This window comes from Sitophilus oryzae, unplaced genomic scaffold (genome assembly GCF_002938485.1).
Source record: "Sitophilus oryzae breed Bouriz unplaced genomic scaffold, Soryzae_2.0 scaffold_1640_pilon_pilon, whole genome shotgun sequence".
In the NCBI taxonomy this organism is placed as follows: Eukaryota; Metazoa; Arthropoda; class Insecta; order Coleoptera; family Curculionidae; genus Sitophilus; species Sitophilus oryzae.
The window spans coordinates 1909223-1934179 of record NW_022146326.1 but is presented as its reverse complement, the minus strand read 5'-3'; the positions used below and the strand labels follow the sequence as shown (position 1 = coordinate 1934179).

At 31.5% G+C, this 24957-nt stretch overlaps 1 protein-coding gene across 3 annotated transcripts in view; it reads left to right on the top strand.

The window, feature by feature from the left end:
- Window positions 1-5247: 5247 nt before the first annotated feature.
- The window catches only part of LOC115880660 (anoctamin-10), a 79421-nt gene continuing 59711 nt past the window's right edge, over window positions 5248-24957 (top strand). The window contains exons 1-4 of one of the 3 annotated variants that reach the window (XM_030897941.1): window positions 5248-5273; window positions 14778-15077; window positions 16992-17229; window positions 23010-23165. In XM_030897941.1, coding sequence (XP_030753801.1) covers window positions 14880-15077; window positions 16992-17229; window positions 23010-23165 — 592 coding nt within the window. In that variant the 5' untranslated portion in view covers window positions 5248-5273; window positions 14778-14879. Of the gene's footprint in view, window positions 5274-5546; window positions 5759-14777; window positions 15078-16991; window positions 17230-23009; window positions 23166-24957 lie in introns of those variants that run through there. The other 2 variants (XM_030897942.1, XM_030897940.1) reach the window with 2 other exon arrangements.

Sequence of the window (24957 nt, the reverse complement as noted above, 5' to 3'; positions counted from 1 at the left end):
TTGAATAAAAGCTTTGAATAAAAATAATAAGGAAGGAATGTATATTTATTCAAGTATTATAGATGTAGACATGGGACACAGGGCACAGAATAGATTTAACAACCCTAAATTATAATGAAAGAAAGGATAGCCTCTAAAAGAAAAATAAAAGAGGCATTTTTAATACAATCTAATAAAAATAAATGTATTGCCCATGCATCTGTAGATGTTAGTTATGTATGGCAATCGCTTCTTTGATTTTAAAGAACATAACTTAATAGATATTTACGATACAAGTAAGTTAACAACAGCATCATTAAGATACGCGTGTGAAAGTTGCGAACCTACAGTATAAACGTCAAATTGTTATTAGATCAACATTTTGATAGTCTTTTATCTTTTAATTGCTTTTTCAAAATGCCAAAAACTTCAACTACTTCAAATAATAAAGGCATTTTGAAAAAGCAATTAAAATATAAAAAAACGCTGCTAAGACTATCAAAATGTTGATCTAATAACAATTTGACGTTTATACTATTACGTCAAAAGCAACTTTTTTCCAAAGCCCACTATAACTTCACTGAATCATCGTTTCTTTTTCACTGTTATTAATATCTTAATTATTAGATATTAATACATCTGGTATTATGGTATTCTGGTATTTCGTCGAATTTAAAATGAAATAACTGTTTCTATCTTATTTTTTTGTTAGAATGAGTATAATCAAGAGGGCTACTGATACTGTGTTGGAAAAATAAGGAAATTAAGGGCATATTTTTTGGTATTTATTATAATTTTGCTAATATCTTCGGTTTGAAAGAAGATATCAAGAGGTTTTCGCTGGCTTTTTAAGCTTTTACTACTCTTTACTATCAGCTAAAATTACATATACTATCGTACTTAACTTTTTTGAAAAAACGCGTTATGTTTATTAAATTGTAAGAAAGCGCCCCCTAGCGTCTACGTTCAAAACCCTATTATTATGATTTTTATGGTATAATATATAGTAAGAAACGCTCTTTTAAACGAGCCCTCGCTTATTGGATTCTGATCATCCAGTCCGGAGTTATTAACATTTAAATAAAGATAGATCTAAACTTCCCCCACCACTTTATTTTAGCAGATACGGGAAAATGGTTCTAACAAAAAAAAATCCAAAATTGACTGAAGATTATGAAGCTATTATTTATAGTACCCATTATCTGGGCAAAATTCTGTAAAAATTATATTTGTTATTTTTCATAGCAGTTGCGCCCCCTAGCGGCCATTTTACAAACTTGAAAATAATTTCCAGCAATTTCTCATAGCCCCTTTAGTTATAAATATTTTTTTCCCTAAGCCGTACGCTTAATACATTCCGAGATACAGCCGAGAGCTATTCTTAGTGGGATACCCGGTACAATATTTTATCTACGTCTAACTATAAAAACACATAATGAATTTTAAAAATTCTTGTACTTAACTACCCATATAACACACAATATCCGCAGGATATTCATAGAATGTCGGAATGTCCCATTATAAGATCATCTTATAAAGACATCTATAGGATATCCTCCAGACATCCTGAAATCCGGTAGATGTCTCAGAATAAAATATCCTATGGATATCTCTGTCATATATCTAATGTACATCCAGCTGAGATATTCAAACATGCTCATGATAATAAAATATCCTAACAATATCGTCTAGATATTTAGGAAAAATAAATAATGTACTACTTTTTATATTACATAAAATGCAATAAACCATACAGATAGATATATATTACGTCAAGGCAACAAAATATCCTGTTGATATCTTCTGGATAATCTGGATATTTATGAGCTTGGCCACTCCCAGTAATACAGAGAATTTAAAACGCCCGCGCCAAAAATTTCCCACAATCCATCTCGACCACAGAACACACTAAAGAAGAACGCTAACTCCCATGCATTTTTTAGTTTCAAAACGGTTTCAAATTTGTAAAGAAATCTGTAATCTGTATATTGAAGTGGCGCCATCTAGCCACCCATCTCGACAGTTGTTTATTTTTGCATCGTGTATTATTCAGTTCTTTGATTTAGTGAAATTCGAGGTGAATTCGGTCGTTTGTCGATATTGGATGGGCTTAAAAATGACTGAAACTAATAAAACTGGTTGAGTTTGACTTAGTTTTTTCTTATACTCATAGTTCTAGCCTTGTTCTAGCAGAAATTCTATCCTAACCTCAACCAGGGCCAGTCAACTGAGATATACGACCTTGAACGATCTTTTTTTGGGGTAGTAATTTCCTGGGGCGCTAGATGGCGTATTTTTATTTTAATTTTTCTAGTTGCCTAACAATTGCGTACAAAATTGTTTTTATAGTTGCCTAAATAAGCCTATTAATTATGTTCTGTCATTGTGCTGTATGTCAAATCAGTTTTCCGTTTCCGGCTTCCTCCTTCCTCTTCAGTTGTGTTTTGCAATTGAACGGAGATGTGCGTTTCGCTGTTTTCTGGTTGTTTGGCTGTGTTTTTTGCAATCTTCATTTTACAATCGTGATTTTGTATTTTTGAATTTTTTGAACTTTGTTTTGTGTTTGATTTTTAAGATCTTATTAAAGGTAAGGTTTAAGTTAAAGGTCTTTGATTTATCTAACAATTTTATTTAATAATCCGAGAAAGTGAGGTGAGGTAACCTAACCAAGTCCAAATGTTTGTGAATTTTATTTTTTAACAATGTAATATTTACAACGCCATATATTTTTACAAAAAAATATTGATCAACTCCATATTTTTGTACATAAATTCCACAATGTGATATTACACAATTGTTCAAGTCCATAATGTAAAAAATACACGTAAATAAAACATTGTTTCTAATGGACGTCACTTTCTCTTGTATTCCAACGATATTTGTTATGTGTTCTTAAATCTGGTACTATAATAAATATTATACTTTTAAATCTGTTGTTTTATTTGTCTGTAAAATGTTTCATGGTATAATTTTCTGTAAATTAAAATAAATTATTTATTGTAGGTTTTTATGCACATAAAATGATATAAGCAAACCATTTAACACTTTACAATAGTTTAACCTGGTTTAACCTTTATATATAAATCCTTGTTTTTTACCATTTGACTTGTTTGCCAATTTGGGACCAATCAGATGACTACACATTATTTTGTAGAAATCTGATTGGCTCTAACTGGCGAACAAGTCAATACGTTTTGCTTAAAAATAAATTACATCTATTTAAATTTGCCGCCACATTTGTTACTTTCCTGGGTGGCTAGATGGCGCCACTTCAACATACAGATTACAGATTTCTTTACAAATTTGAAACCGCTTTGAAACTAAAAAATGCATGGGAGTTAGCGTTCTTCTTTAGTGTGTTCTGTGACCTCAACTAATGTCGAAAAACGACGAACAACTCAGGGTCTCACAATGAAAAATTTGTGACAAAATTATAGGTGAAAATTTGTTGAAAATCGCTTGTTCTTTATCCCTAAACCCATTTTCGTGTTTGATCTATTCAAACAGAAATCCTATTTTTGGGTTTAAATTGTGAGTTTCTGGAATGTGTGGTGTTAGAAATTATACCTGTATCCTGTGTGCTAACTTTGATGTAAACTGTTAGACATAAACTGCTAGACTCCATAAAGGGTAGTATAATCTGGTATAATACCATATGATCTAAAAAACGGCGTCAGAGGTGGCTTGGAAATGAAGATAGCTGTTACTTGGTACGTAAAATTATATGGGGAATGTCATCGATCGTAATTTTCAAGCCAATTGAACGCCGTTTTTTTTCGATGGTACAGTATAAATTGAAAGCTCTTAACTTATACAAATAAACTTCTAAATTTTGACGCAAAATTCATTGACATGTAGGTATATTTTAGAGCTGTTAATAAAAATATCCAATGAATAAAGTCAAAATGTGGCTAAATAAAATTAAATCGCGAACGTTTTTACTATAAACTAAGGATGAAGTAAGTATTGTCAAATAACAGTCCTCATATAATGTCCTAAAAATATTCTATAATACTCCCAACATCATCCTTGTATTATCCTAGAAATATCCCAAATAATCGTAAAAGGCTTGCTAGGGATGTCTTGAAGATGACTTTTTTTGTCCCACTTGGATATCCCATCAATATCCTCCTCTAGTTTTTGGATATCCCTAAGATATTTACTATATCCTTGGTGGATATCCTCAAGATATCTATAGGATTGTGTTGTGTTATATGGGATATACCTATCCTAAAAATCAATTACCTTAATACCTTTGTTCAAATAACACCATGCATGGCAATATCAATATGACAGTAGGTAAATAATATTGATGTCACTAGTTTAAAAAATGAGCGGTTCGGAAAGTATTCCCTCTGACATTGAAGAAGAGGCATTCAGAGCCATTTCTGGATTGCTTCCAGCAAGATCGAAACAGGAGTATGAATATACATACTCTAAGTATAAAAAATGGTGCACCGAAAAAAAAAGTACACAACTATGGAAATGAAAAGGTACTCATAACATATTTTTCCAATTTAGTGCAAAATAAACGTTTTACAAAATATTTTTTTCTCTTTGGTAGTCATCTATACAAGGAGTACGGTAATGAAAATGCGTGAGTTAAGAAGCTCTTAACTCACTCAAAATGCGAGTTAGGAGTTTCTTAACTCACTGATGTAGATAAATAAACATAAAATCAACATACGTAAAAATTACTTCTACTTAGATAGGTATATTTGCCCGTTATATTTTAATTTTAAATTCATTACTCCTCTTGAGAATCATCATGGTCTAATCTGATTAAATCTATTAATGTATAAGCCAAATCTAAAACATGTAATGATATTTGTTTTGTTTTTTTCTCTATTAAGTATTTCCTACTAAGTAATTATAATTTTGTTACCTTTAATACAAATTCCGCAAAATATGATAAACGATATTCCAAAATATATAAGCAATATTTTGATCCAAACATTTATATCTAATTGAGCTTCAAGCATGATTAAAGTTAAAAAATATTTTTATTAAAAATGTCAACCCTATAAATAAAATAATCAAATAAGTGTGTCTGTGGCGACATCTTACAGTAACTCCGAAATATAAAATACCTTAATTTATTCATTTAAAATTACAGTCATCATTGTTGAGGATGCAAGACGGAAAAAAGTATTCTATAATTCTATTGATCCATTTCGTGCTGCCATCTTTTGTTGCCTGACAGAAGCTTTCAATTACAGCTTTTTATTTTACAAAAATAATTAATGAAAAGTGATGAAAATGTGACCTGTGAAGAAAAAAATGTGCCTGGACAGGTATACAATTTACATTTTGTTAATTTATTGTACAAACATTTTTTGTAATTTGAAATAGATTTAATTTTTAACAAAAATGTAAAATTAATTATTCTGAAAAGCCGTCAATGCTAGTATATTCTGTGCGTCAAATGGCGTCAATGTAATTTAAATCTGGTGTAAATAATAACCGTAAATTTATGGTTTATGACATGTCATAAAAGATAATAAAATACAGGTTTCTGTTTGATGACTTAAGCCCTGGAATTACCACTGATTTTCAATATTTTCACTTAAGTAATTTAAGTGTAATTGCCGTGGTAATTTCTTAAATTAACTGCAGTAAATTGAAATCCTAACCTTACTTACGTGATGTAAAATATTAAAGACTGAAACATATTTTTAAACATGAAGTGATTATTTAATGAATGTTATTATATTAGAGTTAATATTAGGTATTATTTAATTATTGTTATTATATGCATAATTATTTATTTATCTTATCGGTAAGTGTCTTGTAAATGTACTATGTTGTTACTAACAAAACTAACTTTATTTAATTTTTGAATGTTAATAGGTAAACCATAATATTCAACATTTTAAAATTTACAATTTTTTTTAGTTACTTATATACTCATTGTGTCTATTTTTAAAACATAATTTATTACCATGTCATAAGATGTTTTATGTTATATTTATTACAGCTAGATAATGTATTCAAAACAAACTGTAATTTATTTTAAAAATTGGACATTTTGTAGACCAGAAAAAAGATAATAAACTCGTTCATTTTAATCTTGATTATTAACCAATAAAAGTTTATACCTATAATATGAGGATTATAACACGGCTTTATACATAAAACCTCTGGTCAATTATCTATTTTTATCTAGGAGTTTACTTAAAAACCACACATATTTTTTTGAGAATTTCCATGCTAAGGTTTTGTTCCTAAGTACCTATGGGGGCATCATAAAAAAAACATTGCAAATACCTATCTATATGTCCAATGCTTTTCCAAACTGTAAAACTAATGAGAAATAATATAAAATAAAAATAGGTTTCTAAAAGGTATAGAATGATGTGAGGTAGCAGTGGGCACATCTAGATAATAAACTTAGTTTGGTCTGGATTGGGATTAATAATCACATAATAATGTGCTTTTATCTATAATAAAATTATAGTTTAGAATACATGGATTAATGTTTATTAATCGTATAATATGAATTTCATTCTTCTGGCTTATAAATGGCGAATGCGCCAGGTTAATTCATATATCTAAGTATAAGATTTATTTATATTGAATAGAAATAATTCTTGTAAATACATAGGAATGTGATTCTATACAAAGTATTCTGTTAATAATATATTTTTTATACAGTGTGCCACATTGGATTTTATTTCTATTATTATCATAATTATGTTTTGCTTCTACTATACTTGTGTTACTACTTATTGTTAATCTAAGGCATATCTAAGGTTACTACGAACTAATATGCGAACTAATCGGTTCTAGTGTTAAGATTTTTTTTTTTAATGTCACAAAAGTATTAATTTTTGCAACGTGATTAACAATATAAAAAAGTCATTTTAAGGCCTAGGCATAAACATATGATAAAAGTAAAGCATTTTTACGCCGAAGCACAAAAGTAAGAAAATATATTATTCAGAGAGATATTATTAAACTGATATAAAGTGTCAAATTCAACGAGCGTAACCATAGTTTCTCGATATATAATTACTTGCTACAAAAAGTATCATTTTTACTCCTAATAAAACAGTATACCTACTATTTTTCAAACGACTCAAAATTATAAATTTTTGCTACGTGATTGACAATATAAAAAGTCATTTTAACGCTTAGGCATAAAAGTAAATCATTTTTACGCCTAAATCTTTGAATAAGAAGACTAAGGAAGGAGTATATCAAAAATCTTAGGTCCACCGCGATGGGCCTCGAATATGGCCGACTTAAATTCCGGTTTGTCAGTGCCGTTCTAATTTTATTTAAAAAATGTAAAACTATGATGTAGGGTAGACGTGGGGTAGACTCAATATATTTTTTTTAGTATTGAAAATACTTCTGGGCGCGTTTATATGGGACCCATCTTTGAAAAAGCGACATGCTAGATGCGATGTGGTACGGCCGAGTTCAATAACCTGCCTAATCATCAACTTGTCAACACGTATAGAGCAAGGACGTTCAAGGGCCGAAATGAGGTCTTATCAGTAGGCCAACTATTTTATGGATATGGATGTTTAGTATGGGCCGGTGGATAAAAAAAGCCAATATTATAAAAAAGAATATGCGTCAAGGCATATGGGTTGTTAGGTACAGGTTGACTATTTTAATCTAACTCTTTCCGTATGCGAAGCAAGGGGCAAATTATACGTGAAAGAGCGGAATAACATAAATAATAAATTTAGACTAATGCAATATTTTTTCTTGGCGCGTAGGATAAGATAAGTAAATGCATTAAAGGGAATAATTAATTAAATCATTAGGTTCCAAAACATAATAACCCGGGTCTCATCGGATCTGTTGATACATTTTTCTAAAATTTAGGCTATTAGGACTTATATATTTTATGATTATTTTTTTAATTAACAACTTAGGACAAAGCAATAGCTTGCATGGTATCCACCGCCAACAGGCGTAAAAACAAATGAATCCAAGGCGTTGCCAAATATTTATTGGGATAAGTTTTTATCGTTCGAATATTGTTTTAAATAATAATTATCATTTAATTAGTGCTAACTTATCAAAGTTCACAACACGGAGAAATTTCAACAAAATCGGCCAACGGATCTTTGAGATATTAATAAAAAAAGGTCTATTAGGAAACACCTTGACACCCTGTATCTTTAAAATTATACATTTCCGGACACATGTTTATATGAACTTTTTACCTTAAAAAACACTCAAAGAATCACCTCCTGAAGTTTGGCCAGATACTTAATTAACACCCTGTATTTAAAAATGGCTAGCTGTGTTTTAGTAAGCTATGTTTATGTTTATTTTAATGAGAAAAAATACATTTCATAAAAAATAAAAAAACTCATAATACAAATACTAGGTATACCCTAATTAATTAATTCTAAATGTATCTAAATAGGCACTTTAATAATTGAAAAATCGACAGAGCACTTAAAATCACTTCATAGAATATACCAAATATGCAAAAAAGTCCAATAAAAAAACCACAAATGGCACATTAAAATCTGCATTATCTGAAATCAAACTATACCCTAAAAGGCTAATAAAATAATAGTGACAAGACTAAATAAAAGTGACAAGACGCCGACATCGATAACGCGATGAGCAGTTTTTAATAATTATTCCGAGTTATTATTACATAAGTTGTTTTACAATTATTGTAATATAGTAGCATTCCTTAAAATAATTTTTTATTTAAGTATTGTTAATATAGTCATATTAATGATTATAGCCCGTATGATATCTAAAATAAAAAATCAAGCGTGTTTTTATCAGAATTATTAAATGACTAGCGTGTACCAGCGACTTCGTTCGCATCGAATTAATCATTTGTAATGATGATGATAAAACAAAGCAAGAATTTCCATTAACATACAAACTGGCTGGATAAAATTTTCTCACATTTATGTCAGCATGAGAAAAAACAATATGGCGATATTATTATACAACTTGGTAATATTTGAGGGGTAGTTTCATCTTGTTGGAATTTGACTTCAAAAAATCCGTTTGCCAAAAATAAGCTTTTTACGTCAAGCAGTTTAAGCAGAAAATCGTGGTTAAGAAATTACCCAACTTTTTGGAACACCCTGTATGATATTTTAAAAAATTTCAAAATATGTAAAAAACCAAATAAATTATGCTTGTCCAAGCGTTTTCTCGAAAGACTAACCGTTTTTTAAATAACAAATATTGTAATATTTGAGGGGCGTTTTCACCCTCTTGGAATTTGAGATTCGAGAAACCCCTCCTTATCGAACTTCTACACCCCACAGTCAATCCGTTTGCCAAAAATCAGCTTTAAACGTCAAGCAGTTTAAGCAGAATCGTGATTACTCAATGCGTGTGGTCATATTTTATGAAACACCCTGTGGGGGAAACATAGTGTCGTGTCGTTTACAAAAAATCCATCACGATAAAAATCAAATTGCGCTGCGAACGGTTCACTTGTTCATTATACGTATCTGGAATATATTTGTGAATGGCGATTAGCGATACGTTTACGTTAGACTGCCGGAGTGCTGACGTCACGAATATCAATTACTTTCCATACAAGGTTTAGTTCTTTTATATTTCTATTGAGCTCTTCCAAATGACGTCACAAGTTAATATAAAATTTAAAACAACAGGTGATTGCCGACAACCGCCGACTTGTGTCTGGTATTTTCAATACACCTATGACGGTTGCGCATGTTGCAAAATCTGTGAATTTTTTATTTTACGTTGTGAATTAATGTTGATAGTTATTAAAATTGTTATAAAAATATAAAATTTTAATAAAAATAGATAAGTTATAATAATTATTTATGACCATGAACATCCGATACGCTACTGAAGCAGGTAAGTCCAATTGACGTATCTAAATTCTTTGACATCTAATCTTTGACAAGTAGTAAATAAAAGGAAAAATGCAAGAAAAAATATATAATTAGTTAATTTAAGTGAATTTCATAAATGATCGGTTTACTACACGTATGTATATTATATAGTCACTTACTAGCGAAAAGTTTTTCCATTATTTCACTCGATTTTTGCCGAGATCTACCACGCGCTACACAACCAATTATTTTAGAGTATATTTCGATAAATCGCGATGGTGTCACTGTTAATTTAAGTTCTGCCACAATTTCCATCTAGATTTACTACCTTTGTACAACTATCAGTAGTTGAATAAATAATAAATAACATAAAATAAGCTCCGTAAAGACTGACAAATCCACAAAATCTCAAATCAAATTCAAATGTGTCAAATGAATCGTCAAACAGAACTGTCAAGGATCCCCACCCTAGAGTTCTTTTTCCGCCCGCCATGCATGAATCTATCTATGTATTCGTTATGCTCCTTCCTTAGTCTTCTTCCTAGATCATATACACTACTGGCAAAGGAATATTATCAATAGGAGGTTTTCAATGCGATAAAAAAAGATGGTAAGGCTGCAAAATACACTGCAGTGCAACAGAGACGGATAAAGTGTCTTTTCCCTACCATCGTATAGGGGAAGTGATCATAGAAGTGATACGACGAGAGAGCCCCTGCGAGAGGGGGCGCCGGGCGGGTCTTTAAGACGCTTGTGTGGGGGCTACCGCCTACTAATAGAACAGAATCGAAAAAATAGAAACAGGACGGACAGTGTTGCCATTCAATTAAATCGAAATTATGTTGGCTTGTCAAAATCCTAAATCTTCTAATCCCATTATCTTGCCTACTTAATGAAATATTAAATAAAGTACGAAACAATTTTACGAATGTTTTCTCTAGGCACATAACTTCTTTCTAAAACGAAAAGTAACATGCAAAACTTTGATATCATTTCTAAAATAGCAAGTGCAATTCTATGAAATGGCAATACTGTACGATCTTCCTAGCAGTCGCCCCGACACAGTCGGTCGGCGGCGGCGCTTCACAAAGCCGCGGCTGTGACAAAGGAATTAGGCCGAAAAAAACTTTATAAGGAGTAGACGAACAGGGTTGCCGGGTTTGTTAGATTATAATTCCATACGAGAACAAAATTCTCGGTAGATCTTCAACAAAAATTAAAAGTACAGAAACGAAATAAAATATAATATTTAAGTCCAAAATTAGCATTCCTATGTGTCGTAATAATAGATCACTCAAATAAAATACAAATATAATAAATATAACAAGAATTAGAAATAGCTAGGTATATTATTTAATATTAAAAAAAATATTGAATTAAATAATATTAATATATTAATAAAAACATATAAAACTATAACAAGTAGGGATAGCAGTCACAAATTAGTGTAGCAGTCACTTTTTACCTTTGTACAAATTTTGATCAGTGATATCTAAAATTAATTTCATTTCAATGGGAAAGCTGTAGCAACTCTCAACTCTTTTTTCATATTAATATATTTTTTTGACGGGAAAATCACTAAAATATTTGTCGGAATTTAGGTTTCTTAACTTAAATTTTGTTTTTTGTTTACATTTTTTGGGGGAAAATATGGGTTCAACTTTAGTAGATGAATGAAATAAAATCTTTTCAAAAGATATCAACTTCTTCGGGCATGTCGCCAATACCGCGCCTAATAAGGAGTAATAAGGATTTTTAGGAACATATCTGTAACTCTGCAACTACACAGAACGATGACCTGTATGTGTGTTATTACTAAATAAAATTTAATGAAACAATAATAAAATCAGATTATACAGATTCCAACGCGGCAGTCGCTTAATTTTTAGTCAAATAAGTCAGCTTTTTAAAAGTGCTTCTATTGTAAAAACTAAAGACGCAGTTGAATATATCGTTAGATTTTTCTTTAAATCGGTAGATCGGTAGCTTACAGACGAAACCGGTAGACCTGGCAACTCTGTGATGAACTGACGGGAGTCGGAATAGCGAGGTGCGGAGGCGCGGAGGGAAATAAAATAATGGCGATAAATAAAGGGCAGGAGATGGGTATCATGAGTGGATGGGAGGTGGCGGAATTTCCAAAATTTGTTATCTTATTGGAGTTTGTCTAAGTAGACAGTCGTAGTGGAAGTGGAAACGGGGAAGTTGTTGTCCATCTCTGTTTAAGCATAGACTTTTTATAGGCGTTTCATTCCAATGCATGTAATTCCTATGCCTAGAGATCCATTGCCGGGCCTGTATACTTACGTGGATAAGTAAATCACTATGGAGACTGTCCCAATCATATCAACGACTTCCATTTATCTTCTTTTTTTGTTGCACATGCGGTGCTTCTACTCTATCTATCCTTGTCGAGGACCTATCGCCAAATTTGAACATTAATTTTAGAAATTTAATTTGTAAAATGCATATATTTCAACAATAATTGAATACTATCACAAAAATTAAATTATATAAAAAATAAATTAGCCACTCCGTACGAATATCAATATTCTTAGGAAATCTAACCAGAAAGTATGCATGTGGATTAATATACATAAAAGAACAACTGAATACTTTACTTGCCTGTGAAAAGATAATTCGGGGACATTTATATTATAATTTCCACACACCAAACACTTTCTTGTCATTTTACGAGTATTTACCCAAAAATTAAAACTCAACGAATAAAGAATAGAAATATAATTGCACAAACTTAAAATTAACTTCTCACTGAACACACTTGCATCCTTGGCTATATAAAAGGGGTCGATAAAAGAGTAATTAATACAATGTTCAAAATAAAAAACGCAAAAAACAAGCGTCGTTACACAATGAAAATAACATTATGACATATGATTATGACAATGAAAAGTTGGTTTCCATAACAATGTATAATTTGTACTTTCTAAACCGGATAAAATTGTAATTATTTTGGAAATACGTCCCACCTTTAATGCGCATGCTTAAAGTCAGGTCCTCGAGAAAGACAAACCTATTGAACGTTTCATAAGTGCAATAAAGAAGGTTTGAAAATGGCATGTCGTGATATTGGGGACATATTTTTTAATGCTAAACTTATGGCGTTGCTTTATCCACGTAAGTATATATGATCTAGGGTCTTCTTATTCAAAGGCCTAAACACAAAGATACGAAAATATATTATTAAAACTGACATAAAGTGTCAAATTTAACGAGTGTAACTATAGTTTCTCGATATACAGGGTGATTCATAAATAAGTGCAAATATTTTTAGGGGTGGTAGATATATTTCGACCCCAGGAATACGCCTATGAGGTTTTTATCGCAAAAAAAAGATGTTGAAAATCGCGCATTTTTTAAATTTTTTAGTGCAAATTTTTCCACGGTATAATTTCTTAATCTCTAATATTACCATGGTTACGGCTTTATACTATATGGTTACGACACGAAAAGGGATAGAAATAGAGAAAAAAATCTGCTGGATCTCAAAATTTTTTAAAAATAAATCTTAAAAAACATTTAATTTTTTAATTTTTAACTTGAATAACTCGATTATTTTGGACTTATTTGAAAAACAGTAAAGAGAAAATATGTTTTTAGTGAGATCTACCAGACTTATTACTTTTTAAATATTAGTATACAGGTATTGCTTTTAAATATTTTTATATTATTTGCAACGTTTGAAATTGGCCAAAAAAATATATGTGACGTTTGAAGAAAATGCATGTTCTATTCGGAGTAAAAATGTACGAAAAGTATAATTTTTACTCCTAATAAAACAATAAACGGGTAAAACGCGGCAAAACAATAATACTAATGTCTCAAAAGTGGCTCACCCCTATATTTTTTTTTATTTTTACACTTTAAAAAACGAGGTTTCGTATGTTAGTATATGATATAAATTAGGATTTATAGACGTATTTATTTGTTTTTGGTTACTTACTATTTCTCCGGAAATGAAAACAAATTTTGATTTTTAAATGGCACCATCGGTATATTTTTACTTTATTCGATAGAAAACGACACCGAATAGAATGACATATCATATGTCAACTTAAATTTCATTCTAGAGTGCCATGGTTGTGTTAAAAATACGAATTTTTAATCAAGGAGCCTTGGAAAAATAGATTTGATCTTTTATTGTTTTCGGTGTCTTGTCCTGGCTGGTTAAAAGATGCCCAAATCGTAGGTATTTTTAATCATATCTCAATTTTTTTTTAAATTGAAACAAAGGTGGCTCATTAGCATATTTGGAAACAACATTTTTTCACGAATAATTTGGTACCACACACTTGGTATTTTGAGGCAAATTGTCGTTATAAACCGCAATGTTACAATTTCAAATAAACCATATGCAAGAATGTGAAAAGTTGACATATTATATTTTATTCTATTCAGAGTGTCATTTTCTATCGAAAAAAGTAAATAAATACCGAGTGTGGCATTTAAAAAACGAAAGTTGTAGTCATTTCCGATGAAACAGGAAGTGACCAAAACCAATTGAATACGTCAACCAATCCTAATAAGTCCTAGTATGTCATATACTAACATACCAAATCTCGTTTTTTTATTTGAAAAAATAAAAAAAGCTATAGGGGTGTTATTATCATGATTTTTATATTTCACTTTATTCTAATTTATAACATTTGCGGTAAATAAATATACCCATTTAAAAAAATGGTTTTTGTAGCTATACATGGTGATTGAAATATTACCAGTTGTATTTTTTTGTCAATGAGTTTGCCATAATGATAGAGTCTATATATATTAGTAGAAATGAAATAGGTAACCTAGAAAAGTCGTTCATTTTCCCAAACCTGTCCAAGATATGGCTCGACGTGTTCTGTAACAATATTAAATATAATTTAACAAGGTTAAAAATTAGTTCTCTCAAGTCGAAAAACTCCATAACTTGATCTCCAATTCCAGCTTAACACAATTCTCTTATTTTTATTATGTTTTCTTTTTCAGCAATTCCCAATCCGTCCGAATCAGCGCAAAAATCATCTAATCTCGTAAAACAAATCCGATAGCCGGCTGCGCCCTCTGTCCGCCGTCCGTCGCAAACCGGAAATGGGATACGCTTCCGCCGTGGAATTGGCGGACGACGAGGAACAGACGCAATTACCGCCGACGTACGTCGTGGTCAAGGTCGTGCCGGACATCCACGAGAGGGCGCTACAGTGGCTGGTGGGCAAGATCAGGGCGAAGAAGAGCGATGGGGGTGGGGAGCTGGTTATCATGATGGAGGAGAAGTATTCGTCTGAGCAGGTATAGGAGAATGATTTTCTTTCCTTAATATTAAAAGGTAGTCAATAATATTTAATGCTTATTATATTAAATATTAAAAAATTATGTGTGCTCATATTGGAAGTGAAACTTCTTACTAACAGCTATTAAATCGAAGGATTTGAAGGACATGTTTGAAAAAGTGTAGTTTGAAATGTTGAAAAAGTAATAAATTAAAAATTATTAAAGAATTTGATTCATTTTCACAAAATTTGTATTAAAATGACCACCTGTCTGTCTGATGACTCTATTCGGGTACCTCTACACACGTGCCGCGTTTGGTTCCAATCGACCCATAATTAAGAATAATCCTGATGATTTCGTTCATTTAGAGGCATCGGTTCGAAACGTTGAGGGCGTCATTTTGTAGCCCGTCCCCAATTATGCCGAAATAGATCCACATTTTTCTTTAATATCAAATCCTTAGTCCCACTCTGATGAAGATGCAAACGAAACGTCGTATCCAACTTTTGAGGATGGGACCGTGTGAACCGTCGCTTACATAGCCTACCCACTAAAATTGGTCGCGATCGGACGACATCAACTTTTGGACGTTTCTTATGTCAGAACTATCTGCCACAGTGACACGTGTCACGTGTCGTATACGGTCAAGTTGACCTTGGTCCAATCTATCGACATTCTTCTTATCACGCCCTCTCCTCCAAATGGCAATTGTGGCTCTGGAAACTGCAGCTCAGTTTTGTAGTGCATGAAACGTCGTCAAAAGATGGTGCTCTTCGAACCCATCTACATTCCGAGTTTCAGCTTCTTAGCTCACATGGGGCCCGAATTACAACGCTCCATAGACTTATTTCAACTTCCTCATTGGCGTTCCACGGTTACCATTTTTCTTTACCACTACGAAAAGTCTAAAGCGATATGACAAGTAATTTATGAATATTACAGTTGAGGGTTGGAACCTTTGGTGTTAGAACAGCCAAATAAAGCATTAATTCTCCACAATACACCAAAACACTTTTACTTTTACACTGGACGTGCGATTCGCTAAGAGTAGTTTAAGTTTGTAGATATTAGTTTAATTTTAATCAAGTGTTTTGGGGTATTATGGTGAATTAGTGTTTTATCTTGCTAATTTTTTAAATACTATATAAGTACTATAAAAAGTTTTTTAATAAGTTACAAATAAAAGTTAGAGTCAATTTCTTAGCGTATTGTCTAATCAAGCTGTCTTTTGTGATGTTTTTAATAAGATAGGAAGATTGCTGGTTTCTATTTTCGTTTATTTGAAAGTATCAGTAGTATTTTTTGTTATGTGATAGTTGGTGATAGTAGCTACACTACTATAATATAATAATTATCGCATATTTCAAAAAAAGTAATTATTACATATTTCTAAATGAACCTTGCATTTTTCTGACTTCCTCCTGCTGGTTTTTTGGGGATATTAGGCTACGTGCTGGATATGTAATTTTTAGTCGGCCAACTTTAGTTGCAAAACTGAAACCAATACATTCTTATGGCTATTTGATTGCATTGCGTAGCCATAAGCTATGCGATGACAAGCAATTTTTAGTCGGCCGACTATTTAGTTGCAGATTTGTAACCAGTATGCTCTTATGGAGCCGCGCTCACATACAATTAAATAGTCGGCTGATCGGCTTCATAAGAATGTATCGTTTTCACATAACTAAATAGTCGATAGTCAACCGACTAAAAATTGCATGTCAGCGCATAAGCTTATTGTTTCGAATTTCCCTTTACAGTATTTAGTATTCCACTTATTTAAAAACGTAATTCAGAGAATTGAAGGTGTCTTGTTTTTCAAATTACCTAATATTATTTGTTAAAAAAATATGCGATAATTATTTTGAATAGTTTATATCATTAAATTAGGCGATGAACAGTGGTTGTTACTAATTATTGTTTTTTTTTCAGGAATATACCTTCCATATATCCGCTACTAAGATCAAATTACTAGAAATAGCCGAAGAATTAGAACTAATTAAAAGAGATGCTCATGGGAAACTTAGGGAATTTACAGTGGCCCAGCTCGATGACTTTCTTCCTAATGATAAGACTATAGATGATCTCCTAACTCTCTCTGATAAACAAACTCTAGTCACTCACGAGCTGGAAAATATTAGAGCATCATCCGATGATAAATTTATACCAGGTATGTACTTATTGAGAACTCCTCACCTATATAATCCTATTGTTTTGGGCATACCTCAAAGTTCATTGTTGTGTACCTATCCTATATTCTTATCGGGCAACGGCCCAGCTACGTCGAAACACCGGTTCCCATTAGAACACCGAAGTTAAGCGACGTAAGGCGATACTGGTGGATGGACGGGTGACCGGTTCGAAACTCTCTATCGTGCTGTTATCCAATAAAAAGGCAAAAGTGTAAAATCTATTGACACACACTGCTCATTCACTCCGGTTCGAGGCCGGATGAGATCGGATATTTCATGAGTAAGAGTCGATTTAGACACCTGCCAAGTCGGTAGGCCATTGACCATAATATGGCCGAGGACCGCGGTTCGGATTCCGCGTAAACAAACTAGGCCCCGTCCAGATTAGCCCTGGCAGCAAAAAGGAGACTTTAACTGAAATATTTACTTTACTTATATTCTTATCTTCATCTATACAAATGAGGTATTATAAAAGTATCATACTTCAGCCACAAATTAACTACAACAGATGCGAAAGAAAGCGACTGCATCGGAAACCGCTCGGCAAACCCGACACGCCTATTGAGTAGTGTAAATACACCAGTCGTTTAGTCCGGAAACCTATGCTGTGTCGTGTTCGCTTGCTGGAATGACATAGTGCGTGGTTATATGTTTCTTTTTAAAAACGCGTGTAGGATTTTTGTTGAACTTTTGAACTGTTATTTCTAAGTTTTGGTAGTTTGGTTTGGTAGTTTGATCTTATTTAAAACGGGATGCAAATGTGTTTATTTATATGGAAAAAAAAGATATTTATAGTATAAAAAATTAATTTATTTAACAAAATTTAATTAAAAATGTGACAAAATAGTTACCTTTCTATTGGTTCTATCGGACTTTTTTGGACTATATAAATCTTTATTTTTAAACTTTAATACATCAAATATCTTCAATCTAATAAATCATTTAATGATGCAAATAAGAGGAAATTTCTCACATGGGTGGTAAAAGTTTATAGTTTTCATTGTATCAAACAGCCTCTGAGAAATGTTTTCAACTCAAAATGCCTTTAATTATGTTTGACTACATCATTAAAAAGGATCTTCAAATACATCAATGTGATATTTGTCTAAAATTTGCAAAAGAATCCGAATCTCTGGATAACTCGAAATTATTTACCCATTTAAAAGCCTTTGATCATGAAAGTGGAAAAATTTGTTCATTTTATTTAGAGGCTGGAAAAATTATTTATATTAAATTTTGATGAGTTTTGCACTGAAGAAAACATTCAGAGGCTGTTTGATATAATGAAAACTATAGAATTTGATCACCCATGTGAGAAATTTCCTCTTATTTACATCATTAAATGATTTATTAGATTCAAAATATTTGATGTATTAAAGTTTAAAAATAAAGATTTATATAGTCGAAAAAAGTCCGGTAGAACCAATAGAAATGTAACTATTTTATCGCATCTTTAATTAAATTTTGTTAAATAAATTAATTTTTTATACTATAAATATCTTTTTTTTCCCAATCTCCTACGAGCTGATATAATATGACGAGCAATCTATTAAATTACTGTGAGATTATACAGAAAAGTCCACAGACTTCGAGACATAGGAAAATCAAGTCCATTTAGCGTGTGTCCAAATTTTGACAAGTTTTCAAAAATGACAGTTTTGTTTAGACTGACGTTTAATTTCACCTGACTTCTCGGTGAATGATTTCTTTTATGGGGGGTACATAAAATCTAAAATTTACGGCCATGAAGAAATTCAAAACTTGGAGCAGTTAAGGCAGAAAATATTTAATGCCTTTGACACTGTCACCCCTGATATGTTATCCAATGTGAAGAGGGGATTTTATGATCGTTTGGATTAATGCAAGAGGGAGGCACTTTTGAACAATTTTTGTAATTTTTTAAATTTCATTATCCTGTTTTTTACCGTTTACCCATTACCTACCTTGACGAACATGGGAAAACGAAGGTCCTTTTCAGGACCACAAATATTTTGATTGAGAAAATTGGTAACTTTTTTTGGATTAAAAAACAAAAGTTGTTAATATAATACCAATTTAAAAGTGTTTTAGTAGTTTTAATACACACTATGATATAAAATTTATTATTATTATAATGTACATTATTAATACTATTGTTCATTCGAAATGGCATTAAGGCCCAATTGCAACAATCATTTAAATTTTTCTTAAAGACAAGTAGAGCTTAGAATGAGCTGTATTTATATTTACTTTAATATTCACCTTAAATGAGGGAATTTGACTGATACAATTTTTGAATTTGAATTGTTTTTAATGATACTAACAATTTTAGTTCAATTTTTAATAAAATTTATTTAATATTAATAGAAATCCAAGAGATTTGATACCTCTTTTAGCGATTTATATCATTCTCAAATGAATTACAGGTGCCTTTATTTTTTATGAAAATCACACAGCTTTTTTCATAGTCGCTGCAGTTGCTATAGCTATAAAAAACTAATTTTTTAAGGTGTGAAAATTGCGACACACGCTAAATGGACTTGATTTTTCGTATGTCTCGAAGTCTGTGGACCTTTTTGTATGCCTCGATAACATATTGGTGCAGATTATTTTCACCCAAACAAATAATAACCCAAACTATACATTAATGCGGATTGTCTATAAACTTTTTCTGAAGGTCACAGAAACCTCAACGCGTAATTCGGTGTTCTTTCGCATCTGTTATAGGCAGGGCCAGTAAACTGAGATATACGGCCTTGAACGATCTGTTTTTGGGATAGTAATTTCCTTGGGCTCTAGATGGCGCATTTTTATTTGAATTTTTATAGTTGCCTAATAATTGCGTACAAAATTATTTTTGTAGTTGCCTGAATAGGCCTATTAATTATGTTCTGTCATTGTTCTGTATGTCAAATCAGTTTTACGTTTCCGGCTTCCTCCTTCCTCTTCAGTTGTGTTTTGCCATTGAGCGGAGATGTGCGTTTCGCTGTTTTCTGGTTGTTTCGCTGTGTTTTTTTGCAATCTTCATTTTACAATCGTGATTTTGTATTTTTGAATTTTTTTGAACTTTGTTTTGTGTTTGATTTTTAAGATCTTTATTAAAGGTAAGGTCTGAGTTAAAGGTCTTTGATTTATCTAAAAATTTTATTTAATAATCCGAGAAAGTGAGGTGAGGTAACATAACCAAGTCCTAATATTCGTGAATTTTATTTTTTAACAATGTAATATTTACGCCATATATTTTGACAATATAAAATCGATCAACTCCATATTTTTGTACATAAACTCCACAATGTTATATTACACAATTGTTCAAGTCCATATGTAAAAAATACATGTAAATAAAACATTGTTTCTAATGGACTTATATAGTCACTTTCTCTTGTATTCCAACGATATATGTTATATGTTCTTAAATCTGGTACTATAGTAAATATAATACTTTTTAATCTGGTGTTTTATTTCTTTGTAAAATGTTTCATGGTATAATTTTCTGTAAATTAAAATAAATTATTTATTGTAGGTTTTTATGCACATAAAATGATATAAGCAAACCATTTAACACTTTACTTAGTGTTAAATGGTAATAATAGTTTAATCTTTATATATAAATCCTTGTTTTTTACCATTTGACTTGTTTGCCAACTTGGGACAATCAGATGACTACACATTATTTTGTATAAATCTGATTGGCTCTAACTGGCGAACAAGTCAAAACGTCTTGCTTAAAAATAAATTGCATCTATTTAAATTTGCCGCCACCTTTGTTACTTTCCTGGGTGGCTAGATGGCGCCACTTCAATATACAGATTACAGATTTCTCTACAAATTTGAAATCGTTTTGAAACTAAACAATGCATGGGAGTTAGCGTTCTTCTTTAGTGTGTTCTGTGGTTATAGGTAATTTGTGCTTCAGCGTTAAAAGCTATGCCGTTTTTTGTAACATTGGTTAAACCTAAGTCGTATTATATTATATATTTTATTACATATTTTATATCGATATGGAAATTAATGCGTATAAAATGTTCAGTCATGTAAATAGCATTAATAATACTGGTTGTAATGTCTAGTTCAATACTGGTTCTGTCAGCCAGAATTAATACTGGAAATAAATAAAATAAATATACATCAGTGATTTCAAAAATATAACAGAACGTTTAAATAATTAATATAACAAAAAATTGATTATTCTTTACCAGAAATGTGATGATAAATTTATTTAATGTATAATTATTTTTTATTTTTATTAAAAAGTAAAATATTATTTAAAAAATTGAAGGGTAATAATACCTTAGTTTGATACATTAGGTACATAAAAAATAAATACAGGATTTTAAAAAGTGGTTCACCCCCTATAAATTTTTTATTCTTTCAGATAAAAGATCGAGATTTGGTATATTTCAGCATATGACATAAATCGGGATTGATTGACGTATCAATGAGTTTCAGTCACTTCCCGTTTCACTGGAAATGACTACTTCTTTTGATTTTTAATTTGTGCCGTCGGTGTTTTTTTACTTTATTTGATAGAAAATGACATTCTGAATAGAATGACATATCACATGTCAATTTTTGACACTTTCTCTTAAAAAGTGTATATAAATATCAATCTAGAGGCTCATGACTTTGTTAAAACCACTAAATTTTAATCAAGGAGGCTTGGAAAAATATATTTGATCGTCTAATGCTTTTCTTGTCCTGTTCTAGTAGGATAAAGAATGCCTAAGTCGTATTTTTAATCGTTAAAAATAAATAACTCATTTTTTTCAAATGGAATGAGGGTGGCTCATTAGCATATTTGGCAAAAACAGGTTTTTACGAATCACATCCTTGACATTTCGAGTTTACTTACAAATAAAATAAAATAAAAATACAGAAGGTACGGTTTAAAAATCAAAAATTGCAGTATTTACAGTGAAACAAGAAGTGACCGAAACTACTTCAATACGTTTATCAATTGTAATTTACTTCATATATTAAAATATCAGATTGGTTTTTTTATTATTTCATTCAAATAACTATCTACTCCACATGTTTATTTTTTGTCAATAATGACATGGATTGACTATTTCCATTCTTATAATCTTTGGAACAGTTGTTCCTAACAATTTTTATAAAGAGATATTTTTTGCGTAAAAAAGCACGGAAATGTATATTTTCCACCTTTTATACAGGTACGGGCGAAAAGTTATTACTCTTCAAAACAGTTTAAACACAATACATGTAGGTGGCGCCCTCTACAAATAGGAGTCTTACTTATATCAAAATAAAATTTCGCATGACTCCCAGACACCAATTTTTATCCAAATATTGACGTTACTTCAGAAATTATTTAGAAAAAACCGAAATAAAAATGGAACTTCTTCACCCTGTAGCCCCGAAACTAAGCATTCTAGGACATAGGTACATTTATACGAACTTTTTTATTTATTTTTATCTACAGAATATTCTGCCGAAATTTTCGTAATACAGTTTTTGCTACCCTGTATTAAATTTTTAAAATTTAGTATTATATAAATAAGTTTATGTTAAATTTATATTTATGGATATAACAAGACCCACCCGATCCGCCAAAGCAAGCCAAACGAAAACTAGAATTTATTTCCATACCTTTTGAAAACGTATGCAAATGGAGACAAATATTTCTTATTTGTACATCCAACTTACATGCCCTACCTATACATACGCTTCTTTATACCTGAAAGAGTTCATATTTTACTTCAGCCTACTCCGAAACCCGTCATTGAAATCCCCCATAATAAATTTAACGTATTTTTAGGTTATCCGTTATTCAAGTTGTACGATAACCAGGCCATAATACCCTTTGCTCAGAATTGGGGCTTGATAACGAAAATATATCCGTTGCACGAGGAGGAGGCGCTGAAAAAGCTGGCTGGGAGTTGGTACATGCCGAGGTTCATGAGGCAGCCCATCGGTAAGTTTGCGGTCAAAGTACAGTATGATAAAAAAAATGTTATTCTATTTAGAATGTTATTTACTAACTAAATATTATTGCCCGGTTGCGTAGAGGTACAGGCTTTCGTCTACCAATCTCAAGGTAGTGGGTTCGAATCCCACACCCAGCATTTCATCAGCCGACTATTTTTATTAAAATAAAAACAGTTTGGTACGTAGGTCGACTCAGCCTTAAATGAGTACTTGGGATTCACAATCTTGAGGTAATAATAGGCGGTTGAAGCGTAGTGCTAGCCACATTACCTTCCTTGTATACCGAACGGTTCTAGTATGGCAAGCTGTATCTTGCTACTCCCAAGGTGTCAAACGCTATATACGGGAGCTATTATTATTATATTTTCTATCAAATATTAAGGTGCCTGGTGGCGTAAAGGTACAGCTCTAGTCTACCAATCCAAAGGATGTGGGTTCGAATCCTACAGCCGGCATTTCATCAGCCTACCATTTTTAATAAAATAAAAATAGCTTCGGTACCTAGGTCGGCTCAGCCTTAAATGAGGACTTCGGATTCACAATCCTGAGGTAATAATAGGCGGTTGAAGTGTAGTGCTAGCCATATTACCTTCCTTTTATACTGAACGGCTCTAGCATGGCAAGCTGAACCTTGCTACTCCCAAGACGTTAAAAGCTATATCCGGGAGCTGTTATTATTAATATTTTCTATCAAATAAGCCAAAAAATACCGTGGGCGCCCTTTAAAAATCAAAAGTTCAAGTCATTTCCGGTGAAACAGGAAGTGACGGGAACTAATTGAATACGTCAACCAATCAAGATTTATGTCGTGCACTAACCTACCAAATTTTGTTTTTTCTATCTGAAAAAAATTTAAAAAAAATTGTGTATGCGCTATGTGCGCATATTTGAAATGAAACTTCTTACTAACAGCTATTAAACTGGAGGATTTGAAGGACATGTTTGAAAAAGTGACATATAATGCTGTTTTAATATAAATGTTATTGTCAATTTGTTTCCGTAATCTGTACATTTTCTGTTTCGCCAATAGCCTGCAAATGCTATGCTGCACCCACAATACACACTTTTACACACGTTTAAATATATATAAGAACAGAAAATTTTTTGAACTTAACCAACAGTTTGTATTTATAATGGTTTACAGTAATTTTTTTTCAAATAAAAGTTCGAGTGGCTTAACTCTAATAACTCTAATTCTGACGTAGCTAAATGATTTACCTTACCTTAATTTATTTAAAACATATCAATGAAAATATGTATAAAAATTTACTTCCTAGCACACGACCAGAGGATATTGATACCGAGATCAAGTTTACTATAACTCTGGTCTTAGCTTTAAATCAAATGTTTTTTGGTGTTTGCGCAATCCTTACCTGTCAAGGTCATGTCGTGTTGAATTTTTGTATTTTTACTCCAATCGCGCGTAAAAAGTTTCACTTCAAAAAGTTATAGAAGTTGTTATCCATTTTTTTTGAAAAACACGGTATGTTCCACAAAATTAAGATTTGAACACGCATTTTTAGCATTTAGGTATAGCAAAAGTGTGAGGACAATTTTTTCCAGTTAATGTATAGGAATATAATTATTACAATATTTTTATTATTTTTTACAACACGTTTCAGGTATTCTCTAATTAGACATATTTTACATAAATAAAATCATAATTTATTGTTCGATGCATTTTGTTTGGATTGTCTGGAGCATTACTTACTTACTTACTGCCATTACTCGGTGAAGAGAGTATTTGACACGCATCAGAAGATGGTTACGCAAGGCAT